Below are 26,209 nucleotides of genomic sequence, written 5' to 3'. Positions count from 1 at the left end.
CTTGTTCTATACTTGGCTTCTCTTCTTGTGCATATTGGAAAGCCTGTTATGTAAATACCTTTGTAGGCAATCCTCCGACGGCTCAACTTCCGTTGTGAGGATATCAGTTGGAGGACGATCCACATGGAACCGACAGAGCACATTCGCTTGATAACTATCGCGTCTCTCGAGAAGGGACCTGAAATGAAACAGTGCACCTTGCTCTCTGCATAACCTGATGAACTAATGCTTTGAGCAGCATGCCAACCTTAACAGCAGAACTCGAACATTGATCAACAGGCCATTACTGATTTGATGCGAGCGGCTGGTGCTTGGCTTACGGTGGCTTCAACACGGGGTCGCTAGGCCAGACGATATTTCCTAATTGCCCGAGGACCGCAGCACAACATAAGGCGCATAATCACGAGGAACCTAGAAGCTAACAACTAAAAGGCGTAATAGATAAATGCGCATTCCCAATGCGATGACGCTCACTGGGATCAGCACATGGTGTTGAGCCGGAAGCGGCTAGCACGATCGGCTTCCACGAGCGTCAGATCTCGAGATCTGGCATACAGGGGTCTGTGCGCACTAGATCTACACCATCTTTGGTCCTTCATGACGCACTGCTTCGCGAATGTCGAACAACAAATACAAATGTCATGTCAGGTGTTGAAAGCTAGAATTTTGAAACTCTCCTTTCTTCCTCGATGCCGTTGAGACGCGCACGCGAAACAGATCCGATTTTACCCACCACCAACATGGCTGCCAACGGGAAGTTAGGCACCGGGAAGAAGCGCGTGCTTGTCGTTGGAGCTGGAGCTGCTGGTGAGTGGTCTCCACCGTCTAGGCAAAAATCTTGTGCTGACTTGTGTAGGAATGTCATGCGCCCACCATCTTGCTAATCACCGCGATAAGTTCGATGTGACCCTAATTGATGCTGTCGATTACTGCGGTGGACAAGCTTTCTCTGTTCAAATCGACAAGGAACGTCATGGCGCAGGCTGGTTGAATCAGGGTGTCCAGGGCGGCAGCTACATCTTCCACCACACCATGACTATGTTTGCGCGCCAAGGTTACCACGCGGATCCAGTGAAGCTTCAAGTCTCCTTTGGCAAAGGCAATCAATTCTGGAGTAACGTTTACCCCACCAAGCTTCTCGAAAGACATCAGAAGGAAATCAAGCGTTTTAAGTGGATGATCTCCATTGTCCGTTGGTTCGAGGTTTTCTTCGCACTCATACCTATTAAGATATTGATGAAGATGTTCTTCTTTTCGGATGAGTTTGCCAATACGGTCGCCTTGCCTATGGTCGCGCTGTTCCTCGGTACTGGTCAATATGCACCCGACGTACCCTCCATCATCCTGGAAAGACTAGTCACAAGCCCGACCTACGGAATGTGGTATCCTGGTGACAAGCTGAGTGTCGCAAGCAATCAGCCGCCAATGGTTGTCTTCCCGAGGTTTGAGCACTTCTACCAAAGCTGGAGGAAGGACTTAGAGTCCAAGGGTGTGACCGTACGCTTGTCCACAGAGCTCACGCAAGTGGTGAAGAGGGACAAGAACGGAGTCGTAGTGAAGCTGATTAAGCGCACGCCAACACCGGATGCACACAATCCTAACAGCGCATGGGTACCGCAAAATGATGGAACCGCGGATGCAGATGCCCCGGAAGAGACTGAACACTATGATGAAATCGTTTTCTGCGTATTGTACGTGACATGCTTTGCAATCGGATTTTCGAAGGCTAATTCGATCCAGGGCTGATACCGCCAAACGTATTCTGTCACGTTCGGCTACATTCCGCGAAAAGCGCATCCTGGGCAATGTAAAGTTTGCGGATGATATCACTGTAACTCATTGGGACAGTGACTACATGAAGAAGCATTACGAAAACTTCTACAACGGAGAACAAGCCGTGGAGAAGCTCTCAGGCGTCGACCAGACCACCCGCGTCAACTTCGCCAAGAAGATGTTCAAGCCCATGTACTATATCAAAATGTACCCTCAGGATCTTTCCAAGCTGGAGATGTGCTTCGACTGCACCAACTACCAGAGCCAATTCCCACCCGAAGTGCCGTTTGACAAGCATGTTTTCCAGACCATCTACTTGAACAAGAACAATAAAAACCTTTGGTCCATCGACGAAATTGACGAGAACAAGATCATCCGAAAAGATTGGTGGCATCAACTTTGTCACTCGTGGACACACTACGCCTTCGTAGTGCCTTGGATGTGGCTGCTTAACGGTCGCAAGCACACACGTTACGCTGCAGCATGGACACTTGTCAATGCACACGAGGTCGCTGTTATGAGTGGTATTGCAGCCGCGGTCGACCTTGGTGCGCAGTACCCCGAGGATCTAGAACGCGACAAATTCGCTTTGCTATCCTTCAGGCTGTACTACCTTCTCACCTACGGCAAATGGTACCGCAAGAAGGCTAAGCAAGAGGGTGAGGGTAGGGACTGGGCCAGTGGCGAATACGGCAGCGTCTACAAAGGTCCTGGCGTCTCTAGTATCGAGAGGCTGACGTGGAGGGAAGAGAACGGGATGAAGACGAACGACGTCGATTAGTTTCCGCGCATTATGGACATAGGCAACGTTGAAAAGGGCCATTGTCAACCTTTCAAAAGACTCGGTCAAATAGAGTAGCCAGTTCGACGCTAAACCTTTTCTGAAGATGATGCAAGGTGCTGACTTGCTCCCGGGCGCTAGAGCAAGGGTCGTCACGATGTCATTGATAGATGATGTTTATACCCGCTAAAGTCCGCCAAATTCCCGTAACAAGTCCATGGAGTTACAAGTCATGTGGAGACGCGATAAATATCGCATGCTGAATTGTCGATTCTATACATGTATAAAAGCTCAGGAAATTCATCGTACCTTTCTCCATCACTCCATCATTCGTGCAAGCCAGTTACGCGAGCCATTTTGTGTCTTTCGCCCTTCTACCAACAACACTTCGAAAAAAACCACACTATGGCGCCAACCACCGAGCTCGACATTATTTTCGGTGCCATGACGTTTGGCAAAGAAGGTATTGCCATTATCGTTGGTAGAAAAAATACAATCAATGACACCCACCAGGCGAAGAACAAGTCCGCACCTCGAACCTCTCAGACTGTGCGGCCATCCTAGACACCTTCCAGAAGCATGGTCACTCCGAAATCGATACCTCGCGCTTCTACGGAGGCGGCACTTCTGAAGAATACCTCGCCGCGCTCAAGTGGCAAGACCGCGGCCTCGCCATCGACACTAAGTTCTTTCCCAACGTTCAGGGTTGGATGGGTCGCCCAGTAACTCATCTCGACGCCGAAAGCATGCGTAACGGCCTGTCTGAGTCCCTCAAAGCCCTGGGTGGCGCAGAAAAGGTTGATCTGTGGTACCTGCATGCTCCCGATCGGAGTGTACCTCTCCAGGAGACGCTCAAGGCCGTTGATGAACTGTACAAGCAAGGAAAATTCAACAGATGGGGCGTCAGCAACTACATGAGCTGGGAGGTCGCCAGTATCTGTGAGATTTGCGACCGTGAAGGATATAAGCGCCCTGAGGTGTACCAGGGTGTGTACAACGCGCTCTACCGCACCATCGAGCAGGAGCTCCTTCCCTGCCTGCGTAAATACAACATGGCATTCTACGCCTTTAACCCTCTGGCCGGCGGCTATCTGACGGACCGATATCACCGCGACACCCCGGACTCTGCCGTTGAGGCAGGCAGCCGCTTTGATCCCAACAGGATGCAGGGGAAGATGTACCGCGCACGATTTTGGAATGATGCCTTCTTCGACGCGTTGGATGTAGTACGGGCAGCGACCAAGGAAGCAGGTATTAGGGAGAGCGAGGCGGCGCTGCGGTGGATGATGCATCATTCGCAGCTGGACAAGAAGTTTGGCGACAAGGTCATCATCGGAGCAAGCAGCGAAACGCAGCTAAAGCAGAATCTGGACGATTTTGAGAAAGGGAAACTGGATGATGGGGTGCTTGCGGCTTTCGATCAGGGGCGGGAGCTGTGCAGGGGGGTGACGTGGAAGTACTACCATTGAGCGGTGATGCGTCGTAGATGGCTTCCAAATCCTCATAACATCCTAGATCCGTAACCAGGTGCTACCTCAACTCTGGTTTTAAGTGCACTGTGCTTCCTTTGGACATGTTATCAACGGCTAGGCGTATTCGGTGCTCACTTCGTGCCATATGTTGCGAGCCTCAGTGTGGTGACAGCAAATCTACCTATGCGCAGTCCAAGCCCAGGACACATTCCTCTTCGACAACCGACATCCTAAAACCACCACTGACCAGCAATAACACCAATAGGCCCTCCTCAGATGTAGCAATGTAATTAATCGTCTGACCCCATAGCCGAATTCCATAACCTCATCTTCACTGTCATCGGCCGACAACTCAACTCCTGTTCCTCGGTCCAGGGCACATAGCTCCATCTTATTCGATCTGCAGAGTAGCGCGGAGTAGCATCGTCTACCAATTCTTCGACTTCCACAGCTCCGTCCTGGGCGACCACAATACACTCGTTTGTCTCATGTGTCTGAGAGCCTACGTTGTGAAACTTGCGCGGTAGGTTAGTATTATTGAGAAGGATGTATCTGCCTATTGCAGAGTTCGCTGGCTCGGGATATAGCGGCCACGACGGCGGAGCTGCTATCGTCAGAACAGTCTAGAATCTGCACAAGATATCCGCAGCAACACGATGAATGTCTGTGTACCGCAATCCTCATCGTGAGGGACAAAGAGCTACTAGAGCTTTTGGAACACGGAAAACGTAATTACTTACCGCAAAGTTGACCATCGTTGCTCCGAGGAAGTCCCAACCTCAACAGCCGGATCTGGTCCTCGCAAAGGAAATCATACGGGATACCGTACATGTCGCAGTACCTCTCCCACTGAGCCTGGGTCTTCATCCACAGCGGCTCCCTATCACCTTCTTTGCGCATCCGGCGTGTCATCACGCCCGCTCTCCATAATGCCTGCTTTCCATAGACGGCCTCCTTCGGCATTTCCTCAGTAACGACATGAGGCGGATTATGCAACGTCCAGAAGACGGATTGGTAGCTTGAATCATCGGAAAACCAAGATGGACGCCAGGTGAGGCTGCTGTTGTCGACGAAGCTAGTGAGGACGAGGAGATCCTGCTGGAGACGCTTGAGCTGCGGGCTCGCTTCTACGGCTGCCTGTGTTAGATCGGCGGGAATGGAGAAGGTGGGAACCCGGGCTGCAGAACTTTGCTTCTCCGGTGAAGACGGAGCTGGAGATATCGGCGTGTCTGCTTGGAAGTTTGCCATGGCGTATACTTCTGCAGTGCCTTTAAGGTACGGAGGTGTGGTTGGGAACTCCATTTTGGGGGTTGCTGCGCCGCGGGAAGTATTGGGATGAGCGCAAACGTTGGGTCGCGTGCGTGAAGTTTGAGTGGATGTTTGCTGGTCAGGCGTGTGAAGTTGCAAATCCAAATGACGGTGTGAAACGTTGAGTGTGAAAGTGAATAGCCACGAAATAACGCGTGAATCTCGTCACAACACACCTGTTCTAGACGTGAGTAAGGCTTACCGATCCTGAGTGTGACGGATAGCCGCAGTCTGTTCAATCTTGGGTTATGACCCATCGGAGATCTGTTTGCACATTTGTTTGCATGCTACAACAGGACAATAAGAGACTTGCGCATAGTATGGGCACTGAGGAGTCCAGGGCTGAAACAAACAGCTGTCCGACAAGATACGAGTATATTTGGTACTTATCGTCTAATTTACCCTTTTTTTGACTGCTCACGCGTATTCGACTGTGTTTCGCAGTGTTCCTATCGCATTGATGTTAACTTCTACGACATCGCCCGGCTTCAAGAACTGTGGTTCCTTCATGGCGTAGCCGACACCTTGATTTTGGATTAGCTTTCTTTCCGCAGTCATGGAGCACTTTTCTTCTCCACTCACCACTAGGAGTTCCTGTCATGATAACAGTGCCCTTCTTCAGCGTAGTTCCCTGGCTGCAGTAGCTTACGATGGTGTGAATCTTGAAGCACAGATCATCGATTGTTTCACTCTGCCTTACATCTCCATTCACAATGGTCTTCAGGTACAGCTTGGAAGGGTCGGGCACAACCTCAGTGCTGACAATCTGCGGGCCTAGCGGCGCGTAGGTGTCAAACCCCTTGGAGAAATTCCATTGCGGCACAGTGCCTGCAAGCTTAGGGTCGCGCTGCAGCTTTCTTGAGCTGACATCATTGCCGCACAGGTAACCGCCCACGTATTTGTAGGCATCGGCTTCTGAAACATTCAGGGCATCCTTGGAGATAATGAAGCAAAGTTCACCTTCGTAATCGGCTTGATTGTCTTGTGCTAGTTTTGGAATAACAATGGGTGCGCCATGGTCGTTCAGGCAGGTGTTGGCCTTGATGAAGGTGGAAGGGTAGGGTGGTAGCGTGCGACCACCTTCCTGAACTACAAAATATATTCAGTATGTATTTTAGGATACACGGGTAGTTTCTCATACTGTGCTTGATGAAGTTCAGCCCGATGCAGCGAATGATGGGGACTTCATCAGTTGTCACGGGACCGAGGAGTTTCTTGACCGTTACTTCTTGGTCTGTAACCTTTGTCGCAGGGTCGAAGATATCGTTGTTGGCGACCTCGATGACTTTCGCCTTCAGTCTTGTCTCTTCTGTTGTTGTACCCACATCGAAATCTGGTGAGGGTAGGATCGGCTCACCCCGCAGGGTCTTGCCGTCTGTCGATTCGAACCGTATGAGACGCTTCCAGGACGGCATTGTGAGGTCAGTGAATTCGTGCAATATGATCAATGGTGTGAAACTAGCTCTCGAGTGTTGTTGTGAAGAAGTGCTTTGAATGCAAGGCGATGTCGGCCTGGTGAGGTGGGGAAGGCGGCATAGCGACTACGGAATTAGAGCCGGATAGTCTTTCGGCACTCCATCATTGGCCGGAGACAGAAGTATCTCCACCACCAAATGTGGAGATGTTCGTACACCAGAAATCGTACAAAAGAAGCTGCAGCGATATACTCTTCATGTTTTCGCAACCTGTCACATTGAGCAGAGCTTCTCCATGCACATCCGTAGGACCGATGTATCGTACAACTTTCAGATCGGGCGAAGGGCAGACACTTTGAAATGCCTTCCGCTACAGAGCTACTTCACGGTTAATCGTCTTGCGCACTCTCGCTTCGGTAGAAACCCAACGCTTCGATCATCGGCTTGTCGTCGAATCGATACAAATACACCGTCTCGTTTGCACCAGCGAATAACTGGTACCCATACCACGATGGAATGCAGAACGTATCGCCCTGTTTCCATTCCAGCCTCTGTCCATCAATGACGGAATGGCCCGTCCCAGATATAACGTGGTACACGCAAGATGTCGTCTCGCGCCGCGGTACCGATGACTTTCCAGCATCGATACGCTCCGCTGAAGGTCCCAGCGTTTTGCTAACTGCAATAGGTCAGGTTGACCGTGAGTGTCTAAAACATTGTGATCTTACCGTAACTTCCATCGGCCTTCCTATACTCCTGCGTTGCCCAGTCTCCTACACTCTTATCCAGGGCCGCTTTCATAGCCTCCCAGGGAAAGACAATTGGACTATGCCAGGAGTCTACGTTCTCAGCAGGATATCTCTTCTCTTTGAAATGCTCAACGAAATGCACTGGGAAGTGCTGAAACTGTGGTAAATCCAGTCCGTCAAGCCAAATCATTGGCCCAGAACCATCCTTGCCGTGGTCATGCCAGTTCCAGGTGGGCGTAAGGATCACATCACCGCGGTTCATTTGGATGCGTTGCCCATGGACAGCAGCAAAGCCACCATTTCCTTCTATTACAAAGCACAAAGCAAAGGCCGTGTGTCGATGAGCTGGTGCAGTCTCATTTGGCATAACCAGTTGGAGGCCCGCGTAAAGTGTGTCCGTTGTGTATGGGCCTTCTGTTCCCTCCTCAGCGCAGTTCTCCAGTAGCGGGCACATGATCGATGTGATACGCACCTCTTTTCGGATTGATCAACATGAGCACCCTCCTTTCTGCATCTTTCTCTTTAACGAGTTCGCCCGCTTTGAGGAGATATGGACGCACATCCTCGTACCGCCAGATGTAAGGAACGCATTTCGGATTTGGCTTCGGCGGGTTATATTTCACCATCTGCGGCCAAAGAGGTACCGCGTTGTACTTCGACGCGCCTTGAATGACATCGTCTACAGTCTTGATAGTACCGTTGACCCCATTTGTAGCCATGTTTCTCGTAGAGCTAAGAATCCATCAGCATGGTCAGCTTCTGTACTATGCGCATGCATCATACGCCTCTGGAATAACTCACGATAGGTAAAACGCGCAACTACGTCGCAAGTACTCAGATTACTTAACGATCAATATGTAAACTCAGCAGGCTTTCGACATCATACAAGAATGATTAGTGTTGGCCGGTGATGGATCACGGGGAGTTGTTGCCGGGTACCTAGCTTTCGGTTCCCCGCATTCTTATCGCGTATAATCTAACGTACATCACTTGCACATGTGATCGATGCCAGGCAGCTACCTCTTTCGGAATCTTTTCTTTTGTACTCCTACTTTCTCTGTAAAATGCCTTCCTTGTGTCGCTATGTCGAACATAGAGCGGAGATGGACGATCAAGAAGAGACCATCGAGAGATGCAGATTCCACATTGAATCACTTTTAGCGCGAAGGGGCCATTCTGGACTCCAAGTAAGCTTACCTTGGTACCGCATAGATATGTCTTGACCAAGGATCGTAGGAGACGTCGTATCCATCGCGAAGCCTGAATTTTTTGAAACGACTTCAACACACGCCGCAACGGTTCGACGATGTGCCAAATTACACCAATGACGCATCCTACCAAACAGCGCTTCCTAAAGAAGCAACTGTCAAACTCAAGACCATCGTCGCAGGGGCCGGGCTTGGTGGACTTGCAACGGCTATCGCTCTCCGCCGACGTGGCCACGAAGTTACCGTCTTCGAAAAGGCCCCAGAGCTGGGTGAGGTCGGCGCCGGAATCCAAGTACCACCAAACTCTTGCCGGCTCTTGATGCGGTGGGGTCTAGGTCCTTACCTCGAAGGGAAAGCGGTCGAGCCAGAAGCCATCCATTTCCGGCGTTGGCAGAACGGAAAGGTTATCTCTCTCACCAACTTAGTTCCGGATTGTGAAAAGAAATTCGGAGCTACATACTATGTAGTCCATAGGGCGAACCTTCAGCATGCGATGTATGAGCTTGCACTTAGCTTGGGCGTTCGTGTGAGGGTGAATGCTGGTGTTCAGTCTTACAATGCTGAAGGTTCACGTGTTGTGCTTGAAAACGGGGAGACGCACAACGCAGATCTGGTCGTCGCTGCCGACGGAATCAGATCTGATGCAAGAAGAGTAGTCTTAGAAGGACATGACCAACCTCCACAACAGTGTGGGTATGCGGTATACAGAGCGATTGTGGACGCGGATCTGATGCGGGCTGACCCAGAATTGTCGTGGCTGCTTGATGTTCCAGGGCAAAATTTCTGGTGAGTGTTTCTCGGGGATTGTTGTGCCTGCTCGTTCTGCGAGACACTAGAAGGAGCGATTGTAACACAGGATAGGATCGGAAAGGAACGACATGTGGTTGCTTACTCAATTGCTGGCGGTAAGTCTTTCAACATGGTTCTCTCGCACCCCGAAGACTCAGGCCCTTCTACTTGGAACCAAAGCAACGTGATCGAAGACATGAAGCAGCACTTTGAAAGTTGGGATCCAAGGTGAGCTGTTCCAATACCCAACGACTACACTAGCCCGCCCGCTAAGAGAACGTAGCCTCGTCAAGGTCATTTCTCTCATTCGAACGACGCTCAAATGGCCGCTGCTTTCGGGCAAGCCGCTCCGCAGATGGCTTTCAACCCGTGGTAATTTGCTGCTGATTGGCGATGCTGCGCATAGCATGGTGCCATACATGAGCGAAGGCGCAGCAATGGCTGTAGAGGATGGTGCCGCGCTTGCAGAAGTGTTATCACTTGTTGAGTCACCGTCACAAATTCGCTCAGCACTTGAAGTATTCGAGCGTCAAAGGATCCTACGAACCGGCCAGATGCAGGAAGCTAGTCTTGTGAACGGGAAGCTATGGCACTTTGCGGACGGGCCTGAACAAGAAGCGCGGGATGCAGCTATGAGGTCAGCGATGGATGGAGACGTTGGCGAGAGTCCGAATCAGTTCAGTGACCCTGTGGCGGCACAGTGGACGTATGGATACGATGCGGAAGTTGAGATTAGAAAAGCGTGGACTAATGATCAAGCAGATAAACCAAAGCTATAGCGCTTGCAGAAATATTGATACCCTGTATTAACACAGGATGCCCAATACAGTAACAAGATTCGTATCAAGATTCTGTGATGTCACTTTACATTGGCTGCGCGTCCTCGAGAAGAAGATTGGGAGTACGAAGTCAATGCTAGCCCATATCGTGGGGCATTTGCACCAGATAAGAGAATGCGCATCAGCGCTAAGGAGCCAACCCCTGTCCGAACAGCATTGCACCGCATCATCCATCGACTCATATATGCCAATATGTGGCACAGCATACCGGATTGTTAGGTACACCGTGAATCTGTACGTGGCGTCAATTTTCATGCCAGGATTCGTATGCGGCACCACCTCGCTTACCAACTGTTCGGCCTTCGGCCTCTAACTTCTGCGACCTCTCCTCCTCTCGACATCACTGGACGTTATTGAAAGACCAGAAGCTTTGAAGCACGCGACATTGATTTACCACTTGCCTCAAACTCATGTGACATTTTGCGCTGCGCCCCACGAAAGACGCATTTTCCTCAGTTCCAGCTGAACTTTCCTAATGCGGTAGTTGACCAACCGCTCTCTCCGGTCACTGGCTGCTTCAACTTGATCGCACACATGCGTGTAATTTCTGTCCCATGCAGTATGTCGGAGGATGCATCCCCCACAAAGTGGCGCACGGCACAGTCGGCATGATATTAGGTTTTGGATTTCGAGCTCCGGTACTGCCGTTGTTCAGTTCAATGTCCAGTTCCGCAAGAGCACATATCAGGCCACGATGAGGCTGTGTCAATCCCAAGCTTTGCTTGCACAGACAGAAATGGAAGCAGCGAATGAAGAATGTCCCCATCAGGCGCAGGAGACGTGGTCGACCAGAAACCAGTGTGGCCGGAGGTGAAGCTGCACGTCAGGAGCAGCAAGTCAAGACAGATCAGAAGACATCTCGTGGCGGTAAATCAAAGTATCCGCCCTCTTTCGTAGCCAGTGGACGCGTCGTTTTGTTTCTCAACTACAGGATAGTTACGAGCATCAAATCGGGCTGCGTCCATTCTGCATCTAATCAAAAGTTCACATAAGTGCATACAAGACGAGGCATCGAGCTTCCTTGTAGCGTCTTCGATCTTCAGCCGCATTCAAGCATGGTTCTCAGACTGTCTTTATGTGCGTTGGGTCCGACCTGTCTGGAAATGTCTCTATAAGGCTAGTGTTTACGACCCTGTAACGTATCGTACGGGAGGCAGGGTGAAGGGTCGACCGCAGGCAATCTGGGGTTTGGTACGCTTTATGTCGACCCAGAGAACTGGTAATTCATGTATGACGTTCTTGATGTATGCTTTGAAATCCTTCGGTCGCCCTCAAGTGGGAAACTGCGATCGTTTACCCCGCACTAGCTCAGGCCTGGCCTTGCATGTAGAAGGTGCGAGGCGACGCAGCGCGCAGCGACCAAGCACAATTACGGTCCTAAAATTACGCAAGGCGCCAGCATACGAGGCTTTTATTAACCAGGTGATCGCCTCGACAGCCTATTTCTTCCTTCCTCGTATTTGCTTCATCGCCAACATCAACGTGGATTCTGCTTTCAACATCCTCATCGGAGGAATCTCACGTATTTGAGCCCTACATCGGAATCGGACACGATGTCGTTATCATTCCTCCCAACCGAGCTGCGGCAAATGATAATCGAAGAGGTGCTCACGACTCCTCTGTCACCGCCTAGCGTCCCTAGCGAAGTCCGTGATCAGAATTGGTCCTATCCCCACAAGTTGTGCGGGCACCTCCACATGGGACGCAATCCAGAGGTCGCATTTAATACGCAAGAACCCTGGGGATCGCAATATCTCTCATTGCTGCTGGCCAACAAAGCTTTCAGAGCCGACACCGAAGAGGTACTGAAACGCATCGGGCGACAGATCCGGCCTACTCTCGATGTAATGCTGAATGGTGATGGCAATCTTCGGGCCACCTGGTTACTTGTGTCGCCGCCTGCGATAGAGACAGAGCATTTGAATGTCAACCTACGAACGCTCGATTGCATGAAGATATGGGGCGACGAGGGCTCTACGAACGGTAAGCGAGAATCATTCACGACCTGTCGCCCTCGCTAATCGGATACGCGATAGTGGAAACCAAGCGCAACGCGAACATGTTAGTGGGCCGATTGCTTCATCGCATCACCAGCGTTGGTCTCAACCCTTACGCAAAGTGTCAGCACTCACTGGGTACCCGGATACACGAGCTACGGATCACCGTTGTCGCTCCGACAGTCACGGAAAACGAAGGCACGGTTGACGAGAAAGCACCACTCGCAGCAAGGTTGAGCGAGTATCTCAGCATGGGCTACTTGGGAAAATGGTGCCAGAAGATCGATGCTATTGATATATTTGTGGACGATCGTAAAGCATATGCTTTCTCAAGCGCGAAGAACTCCTTCGTGTTGGATTGGTCACACACGTGGCGGCGCGACAGCGCAATGGAGGAATAACAGATGGCAGACGAGTTGGCACTGCTTGGGTGGACCTTGTGTATCAACAGCTCTTTATGGTTTTGGCGCATAGCGATGACGAATGACGAATTTTCTACAACCTGGCAGTCTGATCTCCAGACCGAGTTGTGGAACGAGCCAGAGTCTGATATTCCAGACTCTAAGAGGTGACGGATGTTGAATCACTGAACATGTACATCATAATTCGGGTAGCAGCACCATTAGGGTCGAACATGCGCCGGCAGTGAAACGGAGTTAGCTCGGATTTAGATAGACTGGAACCACGTGTGACGTTGCGTCAACGATGTTCCCCACGATTCGCGCATCGCGCAGGCGCAATGCCCACACCAACAACGCGTACTGATGCGTATGCGTCTGCGACGTCCTCATCGCTTGACCCCAATCTCCTGGCTCCACAAGATGCGCTCTATACGTCCGCAGCTAGCGCCGCCTTGAGCGCGAGGAAGCGCAGGCAGAGGGCGCGTAGTTCAGACCGCAGGCAGAAGGGTCAGTTCAAGAAGTTGCTATGGTTCAAGCAGCCTTGTGAGTAAAACAATGAGCCTTGCGAATGGCAATAACTAACTTGACCTTTGATTAGTCCCTGACAATTACACGGACGAGAGGACGTTCCTCGATCACCTCCAGCGCAACCCCCGCCTACAGCCCTACGAGTTCTGGTCGCTCATGGCTGATTCGACCGTCATTGTGCAGCATGTTGCTTCTGTCGGTATCTTCTGTTGCTGCTTCGTTGCCATCTACATGGAGCGGGTGTCCCCAATATCGGTCGTAAGCTGGGCGAGCTTCGGCACCTTCCTGGCTTGGGTATTATGGGACTACTGGATGGGTCAGGAAGAGGCAAACACTACAGCCACCGTTGCCAGTGTTCCACATGAGAAGGCCAAGCTATCAAGCGACAATATCACGGAATCGGACGAAGCGGAAGGAGCAACCGGGAAGGAGCAACCGACGGCAGGGCATTCACCATATCCTCCGAACGTTGACCCAACCTCGTCATTATCTCCCCGTAACCAACAACGGCTGGCGACTGCACGATCGGCGCTGCTTATCTATGCTGCCTTATTGGGGTTAAGCCCGATCCTCAAGTCGCTCACAAAATCCACAACAAGTGACTCTATCTGGGCGCTGAGCACATGGCTGCTTTTCACGAATGTTGCATTCTTTGACTACGGGAGTGGAAGTGGTGCTCAGTGAGTTCATTATTGAATCCCCTTTCGGACACGGTCTAACCATGCGCAGTCTCCCAGCCTCCATCTCCACCAACTCTGCGCTGATGGCATCCACCGTGCTTGCCTCTCGACTGCCGTCGACGACACACGTTTTCTCTCTGACTTTGTTCTCGATTGAGGTGTTCGGCCTCTTTCCAATCTTCCGTCGGCAGCTTCGCGCTAAGTCGCGGAACGGCAACATCGCCCTGACCGTGGCGTTGGTCACCACAGCCGGCGGTGCTGTGTTCGCGACACTGACAGGCGGAGGTCGTGGTGCTTGGATTGTTGGTATTGTCCTAGGCAGCATTGTCACCTTCCTCGCGATGGGCATCTGCAGCTGGTGGCTTATTGGTCTGCAAAAATACAAGAACGAAATATACGGTCCTTGGGATCCAGCTCGGCCGATCATCCGAAGGCGCTGGGATTGAGACCCTTCGTAGTGGGCTCAATAACGTTCGAATGGCGATTGTGGTACGCGAACCAAGTGCAGGAACCATTCTCGGGCCATGCGTCGGTGCAGCTGTTCCTCATGGATGGGCCGGCCCATGTGCGGTCAATTTGGTTGACCAGGTACGGCTTTGTAATGACCTCCAGATACAACCTCCCATTTTGACGCTCCCATCTCACGAGTTTGTTGGCAATGTCGTCTTCACCACCACGCACAACCTTCCACATCCGCTCGACTAGATCGTCTGACCCCACATCGTCACCGCCAACGAAATGGACGGGTGACCAGGGCGCATGTGCAATCATGCCTCTGCCTTTGCTAGCTCCGATAATGACTACTCTGTCTAGGCCCTTGACTTGCATTAGCATGCTCCTCAAGAGGTTCCAGAGTTCAGCTCGGAACATCGGTATCCAAGGCCATGACTCAAAGTTCAGCCGCAGGCACTTCAGCCCAGGAGCGTCAACACGGAGAGAACCCAAGGTCTTTCCCCAATCTCCTCCTCCCCATGCTAGGTAATGCAACCATTCTCTTGCAATACCTGGGTGGTCGGAATGGACGTGTCGCGCATCGATTTCAATATCCTTTACACTGTCCCGGAATATCTCGTATTTGTCCAGAGATCTGAAGAAGCAGCGGACGCGGTCGACGGTCGAGAAACGGAAGCGATTCTGGGCGAACAGAGGGCGGCGGTCGGCTTCGTAGTAGACGCGGCGGCATGTCTGGAGGATGTTGACACCAAGACTGGGAGCTATTCCATCCTTAGACCTCGGAGATCCAACAATGGCGTCTATGATAGGCTCAGCCGTGACGAAGCAGTGACAGTAGATGGCATTCTTGATTTCTGCAGGAAGACAGAGCAGAGGCGACTGGAGCTGAAGGTTCGCTGGCGGAGCGATGGGCACACATGACATGTTTAGGGTGGGAGGAATAAATTACGGAGAAGAGTCCGTCGGGGAATGGCAGTTCCATAAATATGTTCAGAGAGAAGGCGCCCCCAGATTTCTTCAGCCTTGGAGAACGTTTATGACTTGTGGCGTGTTAGCATCCATCGCTTTGTGTGGCTGACCGCATGCGACTACGCATTTTCTGACAGAACCTAGCAGCTACAATAAAAGACCGGGTCATATTTTTGCCGACTTACGTGGGACCGCATTCACGATTGTTGTAGGGTCTGCTCCACGCAGTCTCTTCCTAAGAACATTTCTAGAGCACCCTGAAGGACCCTGAGCTACGCGTTAGGGCAGAAGAACCGGCGCGTTTTCTACGCGTGTTCTTCCGGCTGGTCCTCTCAACATGGTTGACGCGGCAGCTTGAGCGAAGAGTTATAGATAGAGGCGTCGCGGTGCGACGATTCTGTCGCCCAAGAGGCTGAAGAGACGATGTCTTCGAGCCGAGACGATATGGTCCCCGATGCGGCGCTGAGCTGAAGAGGCTGCATGACTGCCAGGGCGTTGGTTGGGCTTACTGGGCCCCCCTTTGCGACAACAAAGCAACGCATGCTGCAATACTTCGAGGTCGCCTTCCTTGCGACCATATGGCTCCCCAAGTACGAGCCCATTTTCCTGATCAGACGTGGCCCCCACCAGCTCCCCTGGGCCCACAATGGACGGCCAATCGGGGCCGGGATGGAAAGCGCGAAACAGCTTCGCGCTACGCTCCCCGCCTTCGCATTTTCAGCCCCAGCTTCGCTTCGAAGGTCTGCTCGCTGACCTCGTGCCAGTCGCGGACGCGTTTGTAGCTTTCAATTGATCTTTGTAATCCTCTCTGAAGCTTGAGTCTTCTGGTGCGCGTCCTTCGGTCTCTTTTGAACATTATAGCGGGTCCGTAGGCCCCTCTAGTTCGCCCACCATGTCGCTGCGACCCGATGACCGCAAAGGACGATCGCGCTCAAAATCGCCAGGAAGACGCGATCGCTCAAGGAGTGATGTGCGAGCACCGTCGCCTGGTCCAGGGTATTTTGGGGGCCACTCAGCTGAGCATGGGGGAGCTTCAGCCCCGCAGCAGTATGGATATGAGCTTAGGCAGCCGGGGCAGCTATACGAGTGAGATTCCCCAAACATTCTGCTTCTGTCGCTACTCCAAATGAAGAGCACATAAATACTCGAACAATCAAGACTGAGACATGGCTGCTAGTCCCGCGGGTAGCGAGCCCATCACCATGGGCGGATACGCAGATCTGCCACCCGAACAGCGCCCAGGCTATGCCCAACACCATGCCCAACACCATGCCGCCTCGCCAGGAGGAGATCCGCGATCTTCCAGCGGACCAAACGTCCAATATTCGCACCAGGGACACGTCCAATATTCGGCAGGACAATACAACTACTCTACTACACCCGCAAGCGTGAGCCAGGCTGGACCTGTGCGAGCGCCGTCACAATCAGGTGGCTTCCAGTACGCATCGGCACCGCAAAACATAACGTTCACGGCCAAGCCAGTCGTACCTACGAAACCTCCCCCGCCCGTGAGACACACATCGCAACCATCGAGCCCACCATACCCTGCCCAATACGCGATGCCGCAAGCTCCACATCCAAACTCCGCAGCGCAACAAGGAGCGTATCCTGCTGCCCCGATGCCGCCTCCGCCAATGGGGCGGCACTCCCCGCAAACCGGCCACCAAAGGTCGGCATCGCATGCAGGACCTCCAACATCTTATGGAGGACATCAAGTGGTAGAGATGGTTCCAGGCGGAGCTATACCAGGAGGCGGCAAAGCACCAGGTGGGCGACCTCACAGCTTGTCAGTGAGTGGAGGAGCGCCAGGAGGATTGAACCAGCGCATGGACAGGCTGTCAGTGAGTGGAAACAGGCCGGATATTCAGACGATTGTGCCAGGAGCGTTTCCCGGGGGAATGCCACCACCGAGTCCGTTGCTGGAAGCGTACCACGGTACATATCAGTCGATATCACCCATGCCGCATGCTATGATGATGGACGATGATCTGGACCACCTGCAGCCCTTGGATAGCCTGTCCCCGCGAGGATCTAGCGCGTCCTTTCACGGAGGACATCGAAGGGCGCACTCTTCTTCCAAGCGCTCACCGAGCCCAGCACGAAAATCAAAACACAAGGATAAACTCGCGCTAGAAGCCTATGGGAATGTGCGCGATGACCGCGATCGTAGTCGGGACGGCAGGAGTGACAAAGAAAAGAGGAGAGTCAAGATATACGACGCGGAAGAAGATGCGCTCGCACTTGTCGACGCCCTGAACGGGCGAAACATCGACTTCGATACCATTATTGACATCCTCCCCGCCCTCTCGCATGACCAAATGCTCGAGCTGCGCAACGAGTACAAGCGCCACTGCAAGGTGCAAGGCCGCGGCATCAACATTGCAAAACACATCAAGCTCAAGACGACTGGTAACTTTGGAAAGATCGCGTATGTGACCGCGCTTGGGAGGTACGAGAGCGAGGGCTATTGGGCAAATTACTGGTACCAGTCCGGAAACGCAAGAAGGGAACTCCTTATTGAAGCGCTAATGGGAAGACAAAATTACGAGATCAGAGAGATCAAGGACGCGTTCAAGGATAAGCGCTATGGTGATAGCCTAACGAAGTGCATGGACAAAGAACTCAAGGCGGATAAGTTCAGAAAAGCCATCTTGATGGCGCTGGAGGGGGAGAGACAGGAAGAAAGCGATGTGTGGCCAGTCGATTACCGCAACCGTGACGTGGACACATTATACAAAGCGCTGAAAGCAAGAGAAGGAGGCGAGACCGCGATGTTGGGTGTTGTGGTTATGAGGAGCGACAGCCATTTGAGGGAGGTGCTGAGGACGTATGAGCGGAAGTATCAGGGCAACTTTGCACGCGATGCGCTGAGGAAGAGTAACAACCTCGTTGTAAGTTGCCGAGCTGTAATAGCTGCGCTTCAGGAGTACTAATCATTCGTAGGGCGAAGTCGTTGCGCACATACTAAACGGCGTCATCAACCGCCCCTCCCGCGACGCTATGCTTCTGCACCACGCCCTCATGGACTTGATTGAATCTCCTCAAGACCCTCCACGAGGTTCATCAGCGAAAGTAGCGTCTGCAAGTAAGCACGAGAAGCAGCAGCGATTCGAGCTCCTCATCTCGAGACTGGTGCGATTGCACTGGGATCGCATGCACCTGCAGCGCGTCAAGATGGAGTACGATGAAAAGTACGGACGAGTAGTAGAGGAAGACATCGAGGAGGCGACAAAGGGTGACTTCAGGGAATTTTGTATCCAGCTTTGCCAGACAGGAAGATGATAGGTATATGGTGAGGCAAGGTGGGTATTTGTTTGGTCTGCAAAACTCCACTCTACTGCGTTCGAGGAGCGGCCGTGTTCTATACCCGTAATGTCAATTCTGCTTGCATGCACAACGTCCAAGCCTATGTCGTGTGCTATCCTTCCAGCTTCAAGTATGATCGGCTTCTGCCATCGATGAAGAGCTTTTCAAGGAGCTGCGCGGTGCCGATATGCTCATAATAGTAGCTTTTTGGCTGCAATGGGGAAGCATTCCGCGGGTAGGAAGATAGGATTACGAGACGGGGGCATATGTTCCGCCGCGGATGAGGGAGGGTGGTGAGGTTCAACATTTGGCGTGCGGGGAGACGCCGTTCAGTCTCAGGGCCGTGGATAGATAGAGGGACGGGGAAGAGATCAGCGAGGGTGATGAGAGAGTCGAAGCGCGGTGATATGTTTGAGCTGTTTGGGGATTGTTATGTGCGTGGTGTTGGGTGGGAGGATATGTTTCAAGAGGGCGTGGAGATACGGCCTATCTCAATTGTGTGATCGAACTAGGTTTTTGAAGGACGTAAACTTGCAACTGCGTGCCTTGCAACAAGCTACCCGAGATGGAGAATGCAAAAGCCGGATATGCACCTCTGGGAGCTGTCGAAGAGGAATAACGAGCTGCTGCGACTACGGCGTAAAGTTTCTTAGGCTTATCAAAGAGCAAGCTCAGGCTTACCTAGGTTGCGACAAGAAGGAGGATAACCGAGCAAAGCAAACCATCTCGCGGACCTAGATAGGTGGAACACAAATCGATCTAGGCCGACTTCCATCGTTTCATTACGCCGCCGCCAGCACTAGAGGGTAGGCTAAATATTAAGCCCGCTTGTAGACTATGATGACGTTCTCTCCTGCAAGCGAGTGGCGTGCAATAGTTCTGCCTCCACTTATGCCGTCTAGAACGGAACGACGATAGCCCTTCCAGCCTCATACAGCAGTGACAGCGCCACTCGCTAAGCGAAGACACATATGGATTCATACATCGCTCGAAACCTTAAGGTGTTGAATGTACAAGGTATTATTAAATTGGGCGTATGCCTGTCTCTGAAGCCTAGAGCTTCTATTAAAGAGCTATGTTGCTTACAGGGGTATATGAAGAAACTGGCGACGGCCGTGTGATCGTAGCATATTTTCGAATATGCGCCTCCATATCGCTCAGTAGCCTTTACGGCGCTTTGCAGTGACTCGACCTGGCGTCCATCACAACGCCATAGCCCAGTCTACCGCAAGCTTCCTCGAAATACTCTCTGGATCGTCCAGGGGAGCAGTAAATCGCGGGTTCGAGACCAAGGTACGGAGGTGGGTTCGGTGACGTATTAAGTAAAGAATGTCTTTGCGGTTCGAGTACGCTAGGTCACCCCGTGTGATCCCGCTGCTCTACGTAACTCTTCCTCTCTGCATCGGTGACGAAGAAACTCCTCTCGACCATAATCTGCATCGACCGTTCATCCGAGCCAGTCCGTTCATGATCGCTCTTGCTCTCTTTCATCCTCAAACTTTTTTCGCTATCACTGTCACTGTCCTTCCTAGTTGGCGGAGCAATCTTAGAGCCTCTCTTGATCTTCTGGAGTTGCACCTCGCACCAATTAGCTGTCTTAGGAAGTTCTTTTCCGGGCCCTTCACTGATCACAAGATCAGTGCTGCCTTCTCTAACTGTTCCAGATTCGGCGTCCGCAGAGAGTGTGTACATGTCGAGTTTCTTGGCGCCCGAAGGTCGTCGCTCATGGAATGCATGTGAACCCGATCGATTTCCGTACGGAGTGAGGGGTAATGTAGACCGCTGAGTGGTGAGACCAAGCCTGGTTAAGATGAGCTGGAAGAGTGGGCGGATGGTGGCCAGGCTACCCGCGGTGATGGCTAGGCCCTGCTCGACGGTTGACCAGATTGCAATGTCCGTCGTTTCCCACAGGAAATCCCTTGACCGGAAATTCTTCATGTATGGGACGCGGGCGACTACAGCAGCACTTGCGCTAAGATACGATTAGTAACGAAAGCCACTTGGCGAGAACTATAACACTCACATGCAGCCCATAGCCAAAAGGGGGATCAGCGCGATCTTGGTTCTGCGCTTGAGCTGTAATCCTATGACCAGGAAAGCTGGTAGGATCGCGAACGTGAAATCCGATATAATGCTGAAGCAGCTGTACAGGTAGCCTAGCGCAACAATGATGTCGATGTTGACGCAAGTTCCGCTTTGTGAATAGTCATCCCAGAAATATGATATCGGATGACATTGGAAAAGCGTGACAAAGAAAAAGGCCAGACCTGCTACAACAGAGATGAGCATGGCAAAGTAAATGATCCAGATATGAAGCTTCTTGACAGCGATGCGGAGGAGGCTATTCAGAAAGACACAAGTCAGTCAATGGCATGCTCGCCCTCAAGACGGAACTTACAAGAATCCAATCGACAACTTTGAAGTGATCATTGAGCAGCAATAGAACAGATAGCAGAACCACCAGCAGTGCCGTGCCTTTGCATAGTTCTCGACGGAAAGATGCCATCGATGTCTCCCCGTCCCGTAATGGACTCCAAGCATCGAAGAACTAGCGTATGCAATGAAGCCAATCTTTACCAGTCAGTGATGTCGATACACTATCGGAGACATAGAAACTTACCATAGCAACACCCATCAAATAGTCATCCCTACCGAATGACTTTATCATCCAGGTACGCACGTAACATCGCAAAAAGTAGGCGATGACTGCAGTGACGAGAAACACAATGTCGACGGCGAGCAGCTCGGGGCCACGCGTGGGAATTGAAGAAGCCATAATGCTCACTTCCAGTGTGTCCTGCCCTCAGGCGCTGGGAGAGGGAGGAGACTTCACCAAAACATGCGCGGAAGGTACATTAAGAGATCTTCGGGGGCCCAGCCGCTTTGAGGCTGTTTGCCCGTGTGCTAAGACGAGCCGATAGAGCCCCGGTAGGCCACATGGAAGTGGGCCCGTACGAACCCTTCGCAGCTTTCCCCGCGGCAGGGCCGGCCTTTTGTTTCAAGCATGCGCCAACAACCGCGAGCATGTTCCCGGGCGGGATGCTTGTGGGGCGGCTGCATCTCACAGTGCCGCTTTGGGTTATCTGATGGCGTACGAAGTCGTTTAGCTGTTCCAGATGTTGGCGTGACTCGAGAGCATAGGCCGCGGTCCATGTCTGAAAATGCACACGAGAGTGCGGCGTCACATCATCTTTCCGGCTCCTTCCGCGGCAGATGCTGGTTCGTTTTCACGGCGACTGCATATGTTTACGAACAACATCCACTGCGGATCGCCCTGTCCCCTTTTGAGCAAAAGCAACGAATATCACACGCATGGCCCTTGCAGGTACCAGGGTACAGAATCGGTTGCTTACCTCCGATCCTCGTCTCGAGTATTTCATGCCAAACACTCAACGAATGCGCGATGATGTACTCTATGCGATGGCAAGAACCTCGATTCGCAAAAGAAGCTGGCGAAACTTCCGGCTACAGACAGCGTAGTATCGGGCCCCCTCTCCCCCACAGCATAAAGTCGATGCTAGACATGCCGTCACACGCTAACGCGGCCTAGATGATCGACCCAAGGAACATTTGCGCACCAACGGGCAGCGGGCGAAACAACTGCAAAGGGGACCTGCATTGCTAGCCCTTTATGGGCCGCGGATTCGGCACTTGCAAAAGCGCATCAATCCTTTCGACGCCACTCCCTTCTGGAAGAGCACATCAATGCACAAGACTCTGGATGGGAGCGATAGAGTTTAGGCCCCGGCACGTGCAGCACTGGACTACAACAAGTTGCACGGTAGCAGTACAAGCCAATCATAAAGCTGCGCTCGATAACCACGTATTTGAGTTGGTTATAATTTTCCCTAGCACTGGTAACCACCATGATTCGTGGCTGACTCTCCACGCCGCGGACCTCATTGCGGCACTCCCCGATTGTACTGCAGCGTGGAACAGCGTACGCGATGAATAGATTAGAGGATTCTTGGTACCTGTAGATGTAGGCAAATCATTGCGGAGAATATTGTTCGGGGGTTGGTGCCATACGTCGAGCGAGAATTTTCCGAGTGGATCCTCGGGGCCCACAATGGTTGCTTTGCACAACTTCGAAAATCGGATCTTGACAAGCTTCTTCAAACAACTGTCTTGGATATCTTTAATATCTGGTGTATAGACCTTTCATTCTCCCGTATGCCTATTCAGCATCATGGGCTTGTGGTTTAGCGGTACCACGAGCTCCCTTCACCCAAGGTTTCCAGATGTTTCAGGCTCCATGTTATAAACGCCGAGGTTCTGAATTCTCGTGGAATCGGGCATGCAAGCTGGCTCTTAAAGGCAGTCTTGATCTCTAAACGGAAGAAAGTGGTGTCTTGAGAAGTGGCATAATTTTTCCTTAGCACCTATAGAACTTCTTAGTTGTCTGCAAGAGCACAGGAGAGGTCCTGGGTTTGATTCCTAGTAACTCTACCTTGTTTTTGAAGCCTTCGGAGACTCGAAAAAGGTTGTGCAGCATTGTTCTTGCCGTCACTGTCGATGCTGGGACTTGGTACGCCCTACTGGTGAAATTACTCTGCCTATCATTCTGGATTATCAAGGCGCGTGCTTTTAGAATTGTGCAAGTAGGGCATTTAACATCTAGTGGAAATCTTGCCCTTCGGGTCCTTACTGGTTGGCGTCATCTCGCCACTTTTTGTTTCGTCCCTTGTCTTTCTTACGTCGCACATCATACACCCAATTGACCTTGAACAACATAATGCAGCTCTTCAATGCCTATTCACAGCTCTGGGGAATATTCACGGCATTTCTTTGATCCTTCTCTATCTAGTCTTAACTCAGCATACCTAATACAGGTTGGCAATAGTGAGTCGATCTGCAAGAGGCTCACAGTGCTTTCTTGATAATTTCAGCTTCAAACCGAGTGGTCTAGAGAGTTCCTCGTTCCGTGTATTCGATTAACCAATCAAAGAGGTCGATGATTTTGATTATGAACCCCTGAAAGAACGAATCTTGTGAAGATATTCAACGCCCAAAAAGCATATGGCTGCAGGCGCGAGCCACCAAATCGAGGTACTCTTAGACAATGAACTTACACAATTTGTTCAGGAATGTCGTGCAGAGATCATAGTCACATTCGTCCAAATCTTACCTAAACCCGCTTCTACGCTCATTTCTTATTTTCTGATCAACTCCAAGCTCGTCTTAATTCGACTATGCTGCGCAAACCCCTAACTACGCCTTTCGCTTGTATCGTGATCGGTCGATGCGTTCTACGGCGGTACCTTCCCTCGCTGGAAGTACCTCCGCGATCCGACAAGCGAAGCGCTTGCTATGCACCTGCGGCATTGCTGACCGTTATGCGACAATACCGCCGAGTTCAACAGGTTATTCACTTGCTCGAAGCAGTTCGACCAACATATTGGCTGCTTATGGTAATGTAAAGCGATAGGGGTAACGAGGAGTCCTGATCAGCGAAAGTAGTCGGCGCAACCACGGCGGTATGTATGCGCACGCAGCAGATGCAGGGACAAGGTGTTGCTTCCGACAGTGGGATCTCCCGCCTGACATGAAGATCAACTGCCACAGACCTTGGTGAGCTCGTGCTCTTCAGTACTTACGTGCTCTGTGCACGTGCCGTTACTGAGAAGCCCCGAGGTCCCACAAAGCCCACGTGAAGTGGACCCACGCCCGTTGTACCATTGCGAAGGCTCTCCCGCGGGCTGTGACAATTGGACGGGTCGAACTGTTCCTGGGCCTCTGGAAGCGTTGTGGCTAGGTCGACCACTTCCAGTACGCGGTCGTTTCCACCTTCTGTTCTGCTCTTGAACATCAACTGTGACCTGCAAGTGACGCCTACCTAACGTACACAAAGCTGGTCTTGCCACAGAGCTAATGCACTGTCGCAATTACCTGTCGGTCACTGAGCATAAATCTGGGCGAATGTTGTTTCAATCCCAGCAATAGCAGACGCATCTTATGAATATCGATACCAGAGGTATCCCTCCAAAGCCACGAGAAACGTAACGGAGCTATCCGAGGTAGGGAGAGTGATCGACTGGTTTGATTGAGATGCTTGAACCCTGCCTAGCTGGTCAATGCCCACATGAGTCAGTATCGAAAAGCAAAGCCCATTACTCCTGATCTTCGTGGACGCGCGACGTTCTGCGAGGTCTGTAAAGGGCGCTCTACGGTCCCTATCTGAAAGCGTTACGACAACATGAGGCTCTCAAGCCCACTTGCGGTCTCGACGCCCACTTGCGGTGAATGTCCACTATTGCCAATGAGGGAGGTGGGGCCGTGTGTGGCAGAAGGGGCCTAGCCTAGCCCATGCCGCCACGCCAGCCAGGCGGCAGCGGATGGGCGGGCGTTTCGTTTCACCACAACCTCACGTTCGAACCTTGGAACTTTGCTGCCGGGAGCCTCTCCGTAAGAGTACTAAATGCCACTAGATATGTGGTGCAGGAATTCCTTGCGCGCATGTCCTGTTCATCCGCGGCGCGCAAACCCGCTCGCCACCTTCCTGCGCATGTCGTGACGGACGCGCATCTGATGCTTGCTACTTCCCCTCTCCCAGGTGCGTGGGAAACCTCGGTGCTGTATTAAGTTTCGATACCACCCACCATTGATTCATTCTCGAGACGTCCTTTTCAACCCTGCGGTTAAATGTGCATCCGTCTCAACAGCTTGTCGAATCTGTTGTGCGTACCGCGACAGATTTATGCACTCTACCTCGGCCATTGGCGGAGTGATCCCATGATAACAGTTGACCAAAAAGTCAATTTCTCAGGTTTCTAGCGACAGACTGTACGAGAACCCTCGCAAGCGGTAAACCGTTCCAGAAGTAACGTGCACACTGTTTCTGTGCTGTGACCATATTTGAGGCTACATGAATTGCGCATAGGTTGGCCAGAAGGGCCCTGCAGCAAATCTTGTAAGTTGCAGTGCGCACATGCTCGCTCGCACCTACTCAAATTCCTCAGATATCATTCAGAGTAATATTCAAGAATAACAATGACGCTGAGGACTGTCCAGTAGATATCTCATTCTCCACAAATATGCACTTAGGCGCATTGGCCCCTCACTGTTGCCTGCTATCTACGACGCGTAAATGGCAGGGCGCGTTTTTGTACATCCAAGCAACAACACCATCATCGTCCGCACTCAAACCACTCTACTCTTTTCAAAGTCTCTATTCTACATATGAACATCTTTCCAGACCAACGACAGCTAAACGGACAATGACTTCACGCACTACCATGACCTCAACTTTCACCCCTCTAATCGGCCATTGCTCCTGCAACGCCCTCTCCTACACTCTCACTGCCGTACCCCTTATAACCCACATTTGCTACTGTACCTGGTGCCAGCGCGAGTCCGGCTCCGCCTGCGCAATTAACAGCATCGTTGAATCTTCCAACTTCCACTACCAGCTCAACCCAGCCTCCACCTCCCAGCCCATCGCCCTCATCTCTGGTCCCACGCCCTCAGGAAACGGCCAGACCGTCGCACGCTGCCCTGTCTGCTTCGACGGACTGTGGAAGTACTACGGCGACGCGCGGCAT

At 51.9% G+C, this 26,209-nt stretch overlaps 11 protein-coding genes across 11 annotated transcripts; 6 read left to right on the top strand and 5 right to left on the bottom strand.

The window, feature by feature from the left end:
• Positions 1-740: 740 nt before the first annotated feature.
• Positions 741-2,554, top strand: N0V89_002015 (uncharacterized protein; the record flags this gene model as incomplete). The annotated part of the gene is made up of 3 exons (XM_056210826.1): positions 741-807; positions 857-1,691; positions 1,741-2,554. 3 exons carry the CDS (start codon positions 741-743, stop codon positions 2,552-2,554), a joined length of 1,716 nt encoding a protein of 571 aa, XP_056074299.1.
• A 405-nt stretch (positions 2,555-2,959) lies between these two features.
• Positions 2,960-4,023, top strand: N0V89_002014 (uncharacterized protein; the record flags this gene model as incomplete). Its single annotated transcript, XM_056210825.1, has 2 exons — positions 2,960-3,017; positions 3,068-4,023. The coding sequence occupies 2 exons, from the start codon at positions 2,960-2,962 to the stop codon at positions 4,021-4,023; spliced, it is 1,014 nt and encodes a 337-aa protein (XP_056074298.1).
• Positions 4,024-4,758: 735 nt separating this feature from the next.
• On the bottom strand, positions 4,759-5,328 carry N0V89_002013 (uncharacterized protein; the record flags this gene model as incomplete). Its single annotated transcript, XM_056210824.1, has 1 exon — positions 4,759-5,328. The coding sequence occupies one exon, from the start codon at positions 5,326-5,328 to the stop codon at positions 4,759-4,761; it is 570 nt and encodes a 189-aa protein (XP_056074297.1).
• A 423-nt stretch (positions 5,329-5,751) lies between these two features.
• Positions 5,752-6,749, bottom strand: N0V89_002012 (uncharacterized protein; the record flags this gene model as incomplete). Its single annotated transcript, XM_056210823.1, has 3 exons — positions 5,752-5,858; positions 5,917-6,423; positions 6,476-6,749. The coding sequence occupies 3 exons, from the start codon at positions 6,747-6,749 to the stop codon at positions 5,752-5,754; spliced, it is 888 nt and encodes a 295-aa protein (XP_056074296.1).
• Positions 6,750-7,138: 389 nt separating this feature from the next.
• N0V89_002011 (uncharacterized protein) lies at positions 7,139-8,217 on the bottom strand (the record flags this gene model as incomplete). Its single annotated transcript, XM_056210822.1, has 3 exons — positions 7,139-7,428; positions 7,478-7,801; positions 7,971-8,217. The coding sequence occupies 3 exons, from the start codon at positions 8,215-8,217 to the stop codon at positions 7,139-7,141; spliced, it is 861 nt and encodes a 286-aa protein (XP_056074295.1).
• Positions 8,218-9,625: 1,408 nt separating this feature from the next.
• Positions 9,626-10,274, top strand: N0V89_002010 (uncharacterized protein; the record flags this gene model as incomplete). The annotated part of the gene is made up of 2 exons (XM_056210821.1): positions 9,626-9,723; positions 9,779-10,274. The coding sequence occupies 2 exons, from the start codon at positions 9,626-9,628 to the stop codon at positions 10,272-10,274; spliced, it is 594 nt and encodes a 197-aa protein (XP_056074294.1).
• Positions 10,275-11,887: 1,613 nt separating this feature from the next.
• On the top strand, positions 11,888-12,732 carry N0V89_002009 (uncharacterized protein; the record flags this gene model as incomplete). Its single annotated transcript, XM_056210820.1, has 2 exons — positions 11,888-12,317; positions 12,371-12,732. 2 exons carry the CDS (start codon positions 11,888-11,890, stop codon positions 12,730-12,732), a joined length of 792 nt encoding a protein of 263 aa, XP_056074293.1.
• Positions 12,733-13,070: 338 nt separating this feature from the next.
• Positions 13,071-13,944, top strand: GPI2 (glycosylphosphatidylinositol anchor biosynthesis; the record flags this gene model as incomplete). Its single annotated transcript, XM_056210819.1, has 2 exons — positions 13,071-13,275; positions 13,331-13,944. 2 exons carry the CDS (start codon positions 13,071-13,073, stop codon positions 13,942-13,944), a joined length of 819 nt encoding a protein of 272 aa, XP_056074292.1.
• Positions 13,945-14,363: 419 nt separating this feature from the next.
• N0V89_002007 (uncharacterized protein) lies at positions 14,364-15,317 on the bottom strand (the record flags this gene model as incomplete). The annotated part of the gene is made up of 1 exon (XM_056210818.1): positions 14,364-15,317. The coding sequence occupies one exon, from the start codon at positions 15,315-15,317 to the stop codon at positions 14,364-14,366; it is 954 nt and encodes a 317-aa protein (XP_056074291.1).
• A 1,211-nt stretch (positions 15,318-16,528) lies between these two features.
• Positions 16,529-18,644, top strand: N0V89_002006 (uncharacterized protein; the record flags this gene model as incomplete). Its single annotated transcript, XM_056210817.1, has 2 exons — positions 16,529-18,253; positions 18,306-18,644. The coding sequence occupies 2 exons, from the start codon at positions 16,529-16,531 to the stop codon at positions 18,642-18,644; spliced, it is 2,064 nt and encodes a 687-aa protein (XP_056074290.1).
• Positions 18,645-20,024: 1,380 nt separating this feature from the next.
• N0V89_002005 (uncharacterized protein) lies at positions 20,025-20,957 on the bottom strand (the record flags this gene model as incomplete). Its single annotated transcript, XM_056210816.1, has 2 exons — positions 20,025-20,640; positions 20,692-20,957. The coding sequence occupies 2 exons, from the start codon at positions 20,955-20,957 to the stop codon at positions 20,025-20,027; spliced, it is 882 nt and encodes a 293-aa protein (XP_056074289.1).
• Positions 20,958-26,209: the final 5,252 nt, after the last annotated feature.

Source organism: Didymosphaeria variabile (assembly GCF_027946475.1).
Source record: "Didymosphaeria variabile strain IMI 356815 chromosome Unknown scaffold_2, whole genome shotgun sequence".
Classification (NCBI taxonomy): Eukaryota; Fungi; Ascomycota; class Dothideomycetes; order Pleosporales; family Didymosphaeriaceae; genus Didymosphaeria; species Didymosphaeria variabile.
Note: the sequence above shows the minus strand (reverse complement) of the source record. Positions and strands in the feature narration are given on the sequence as shown.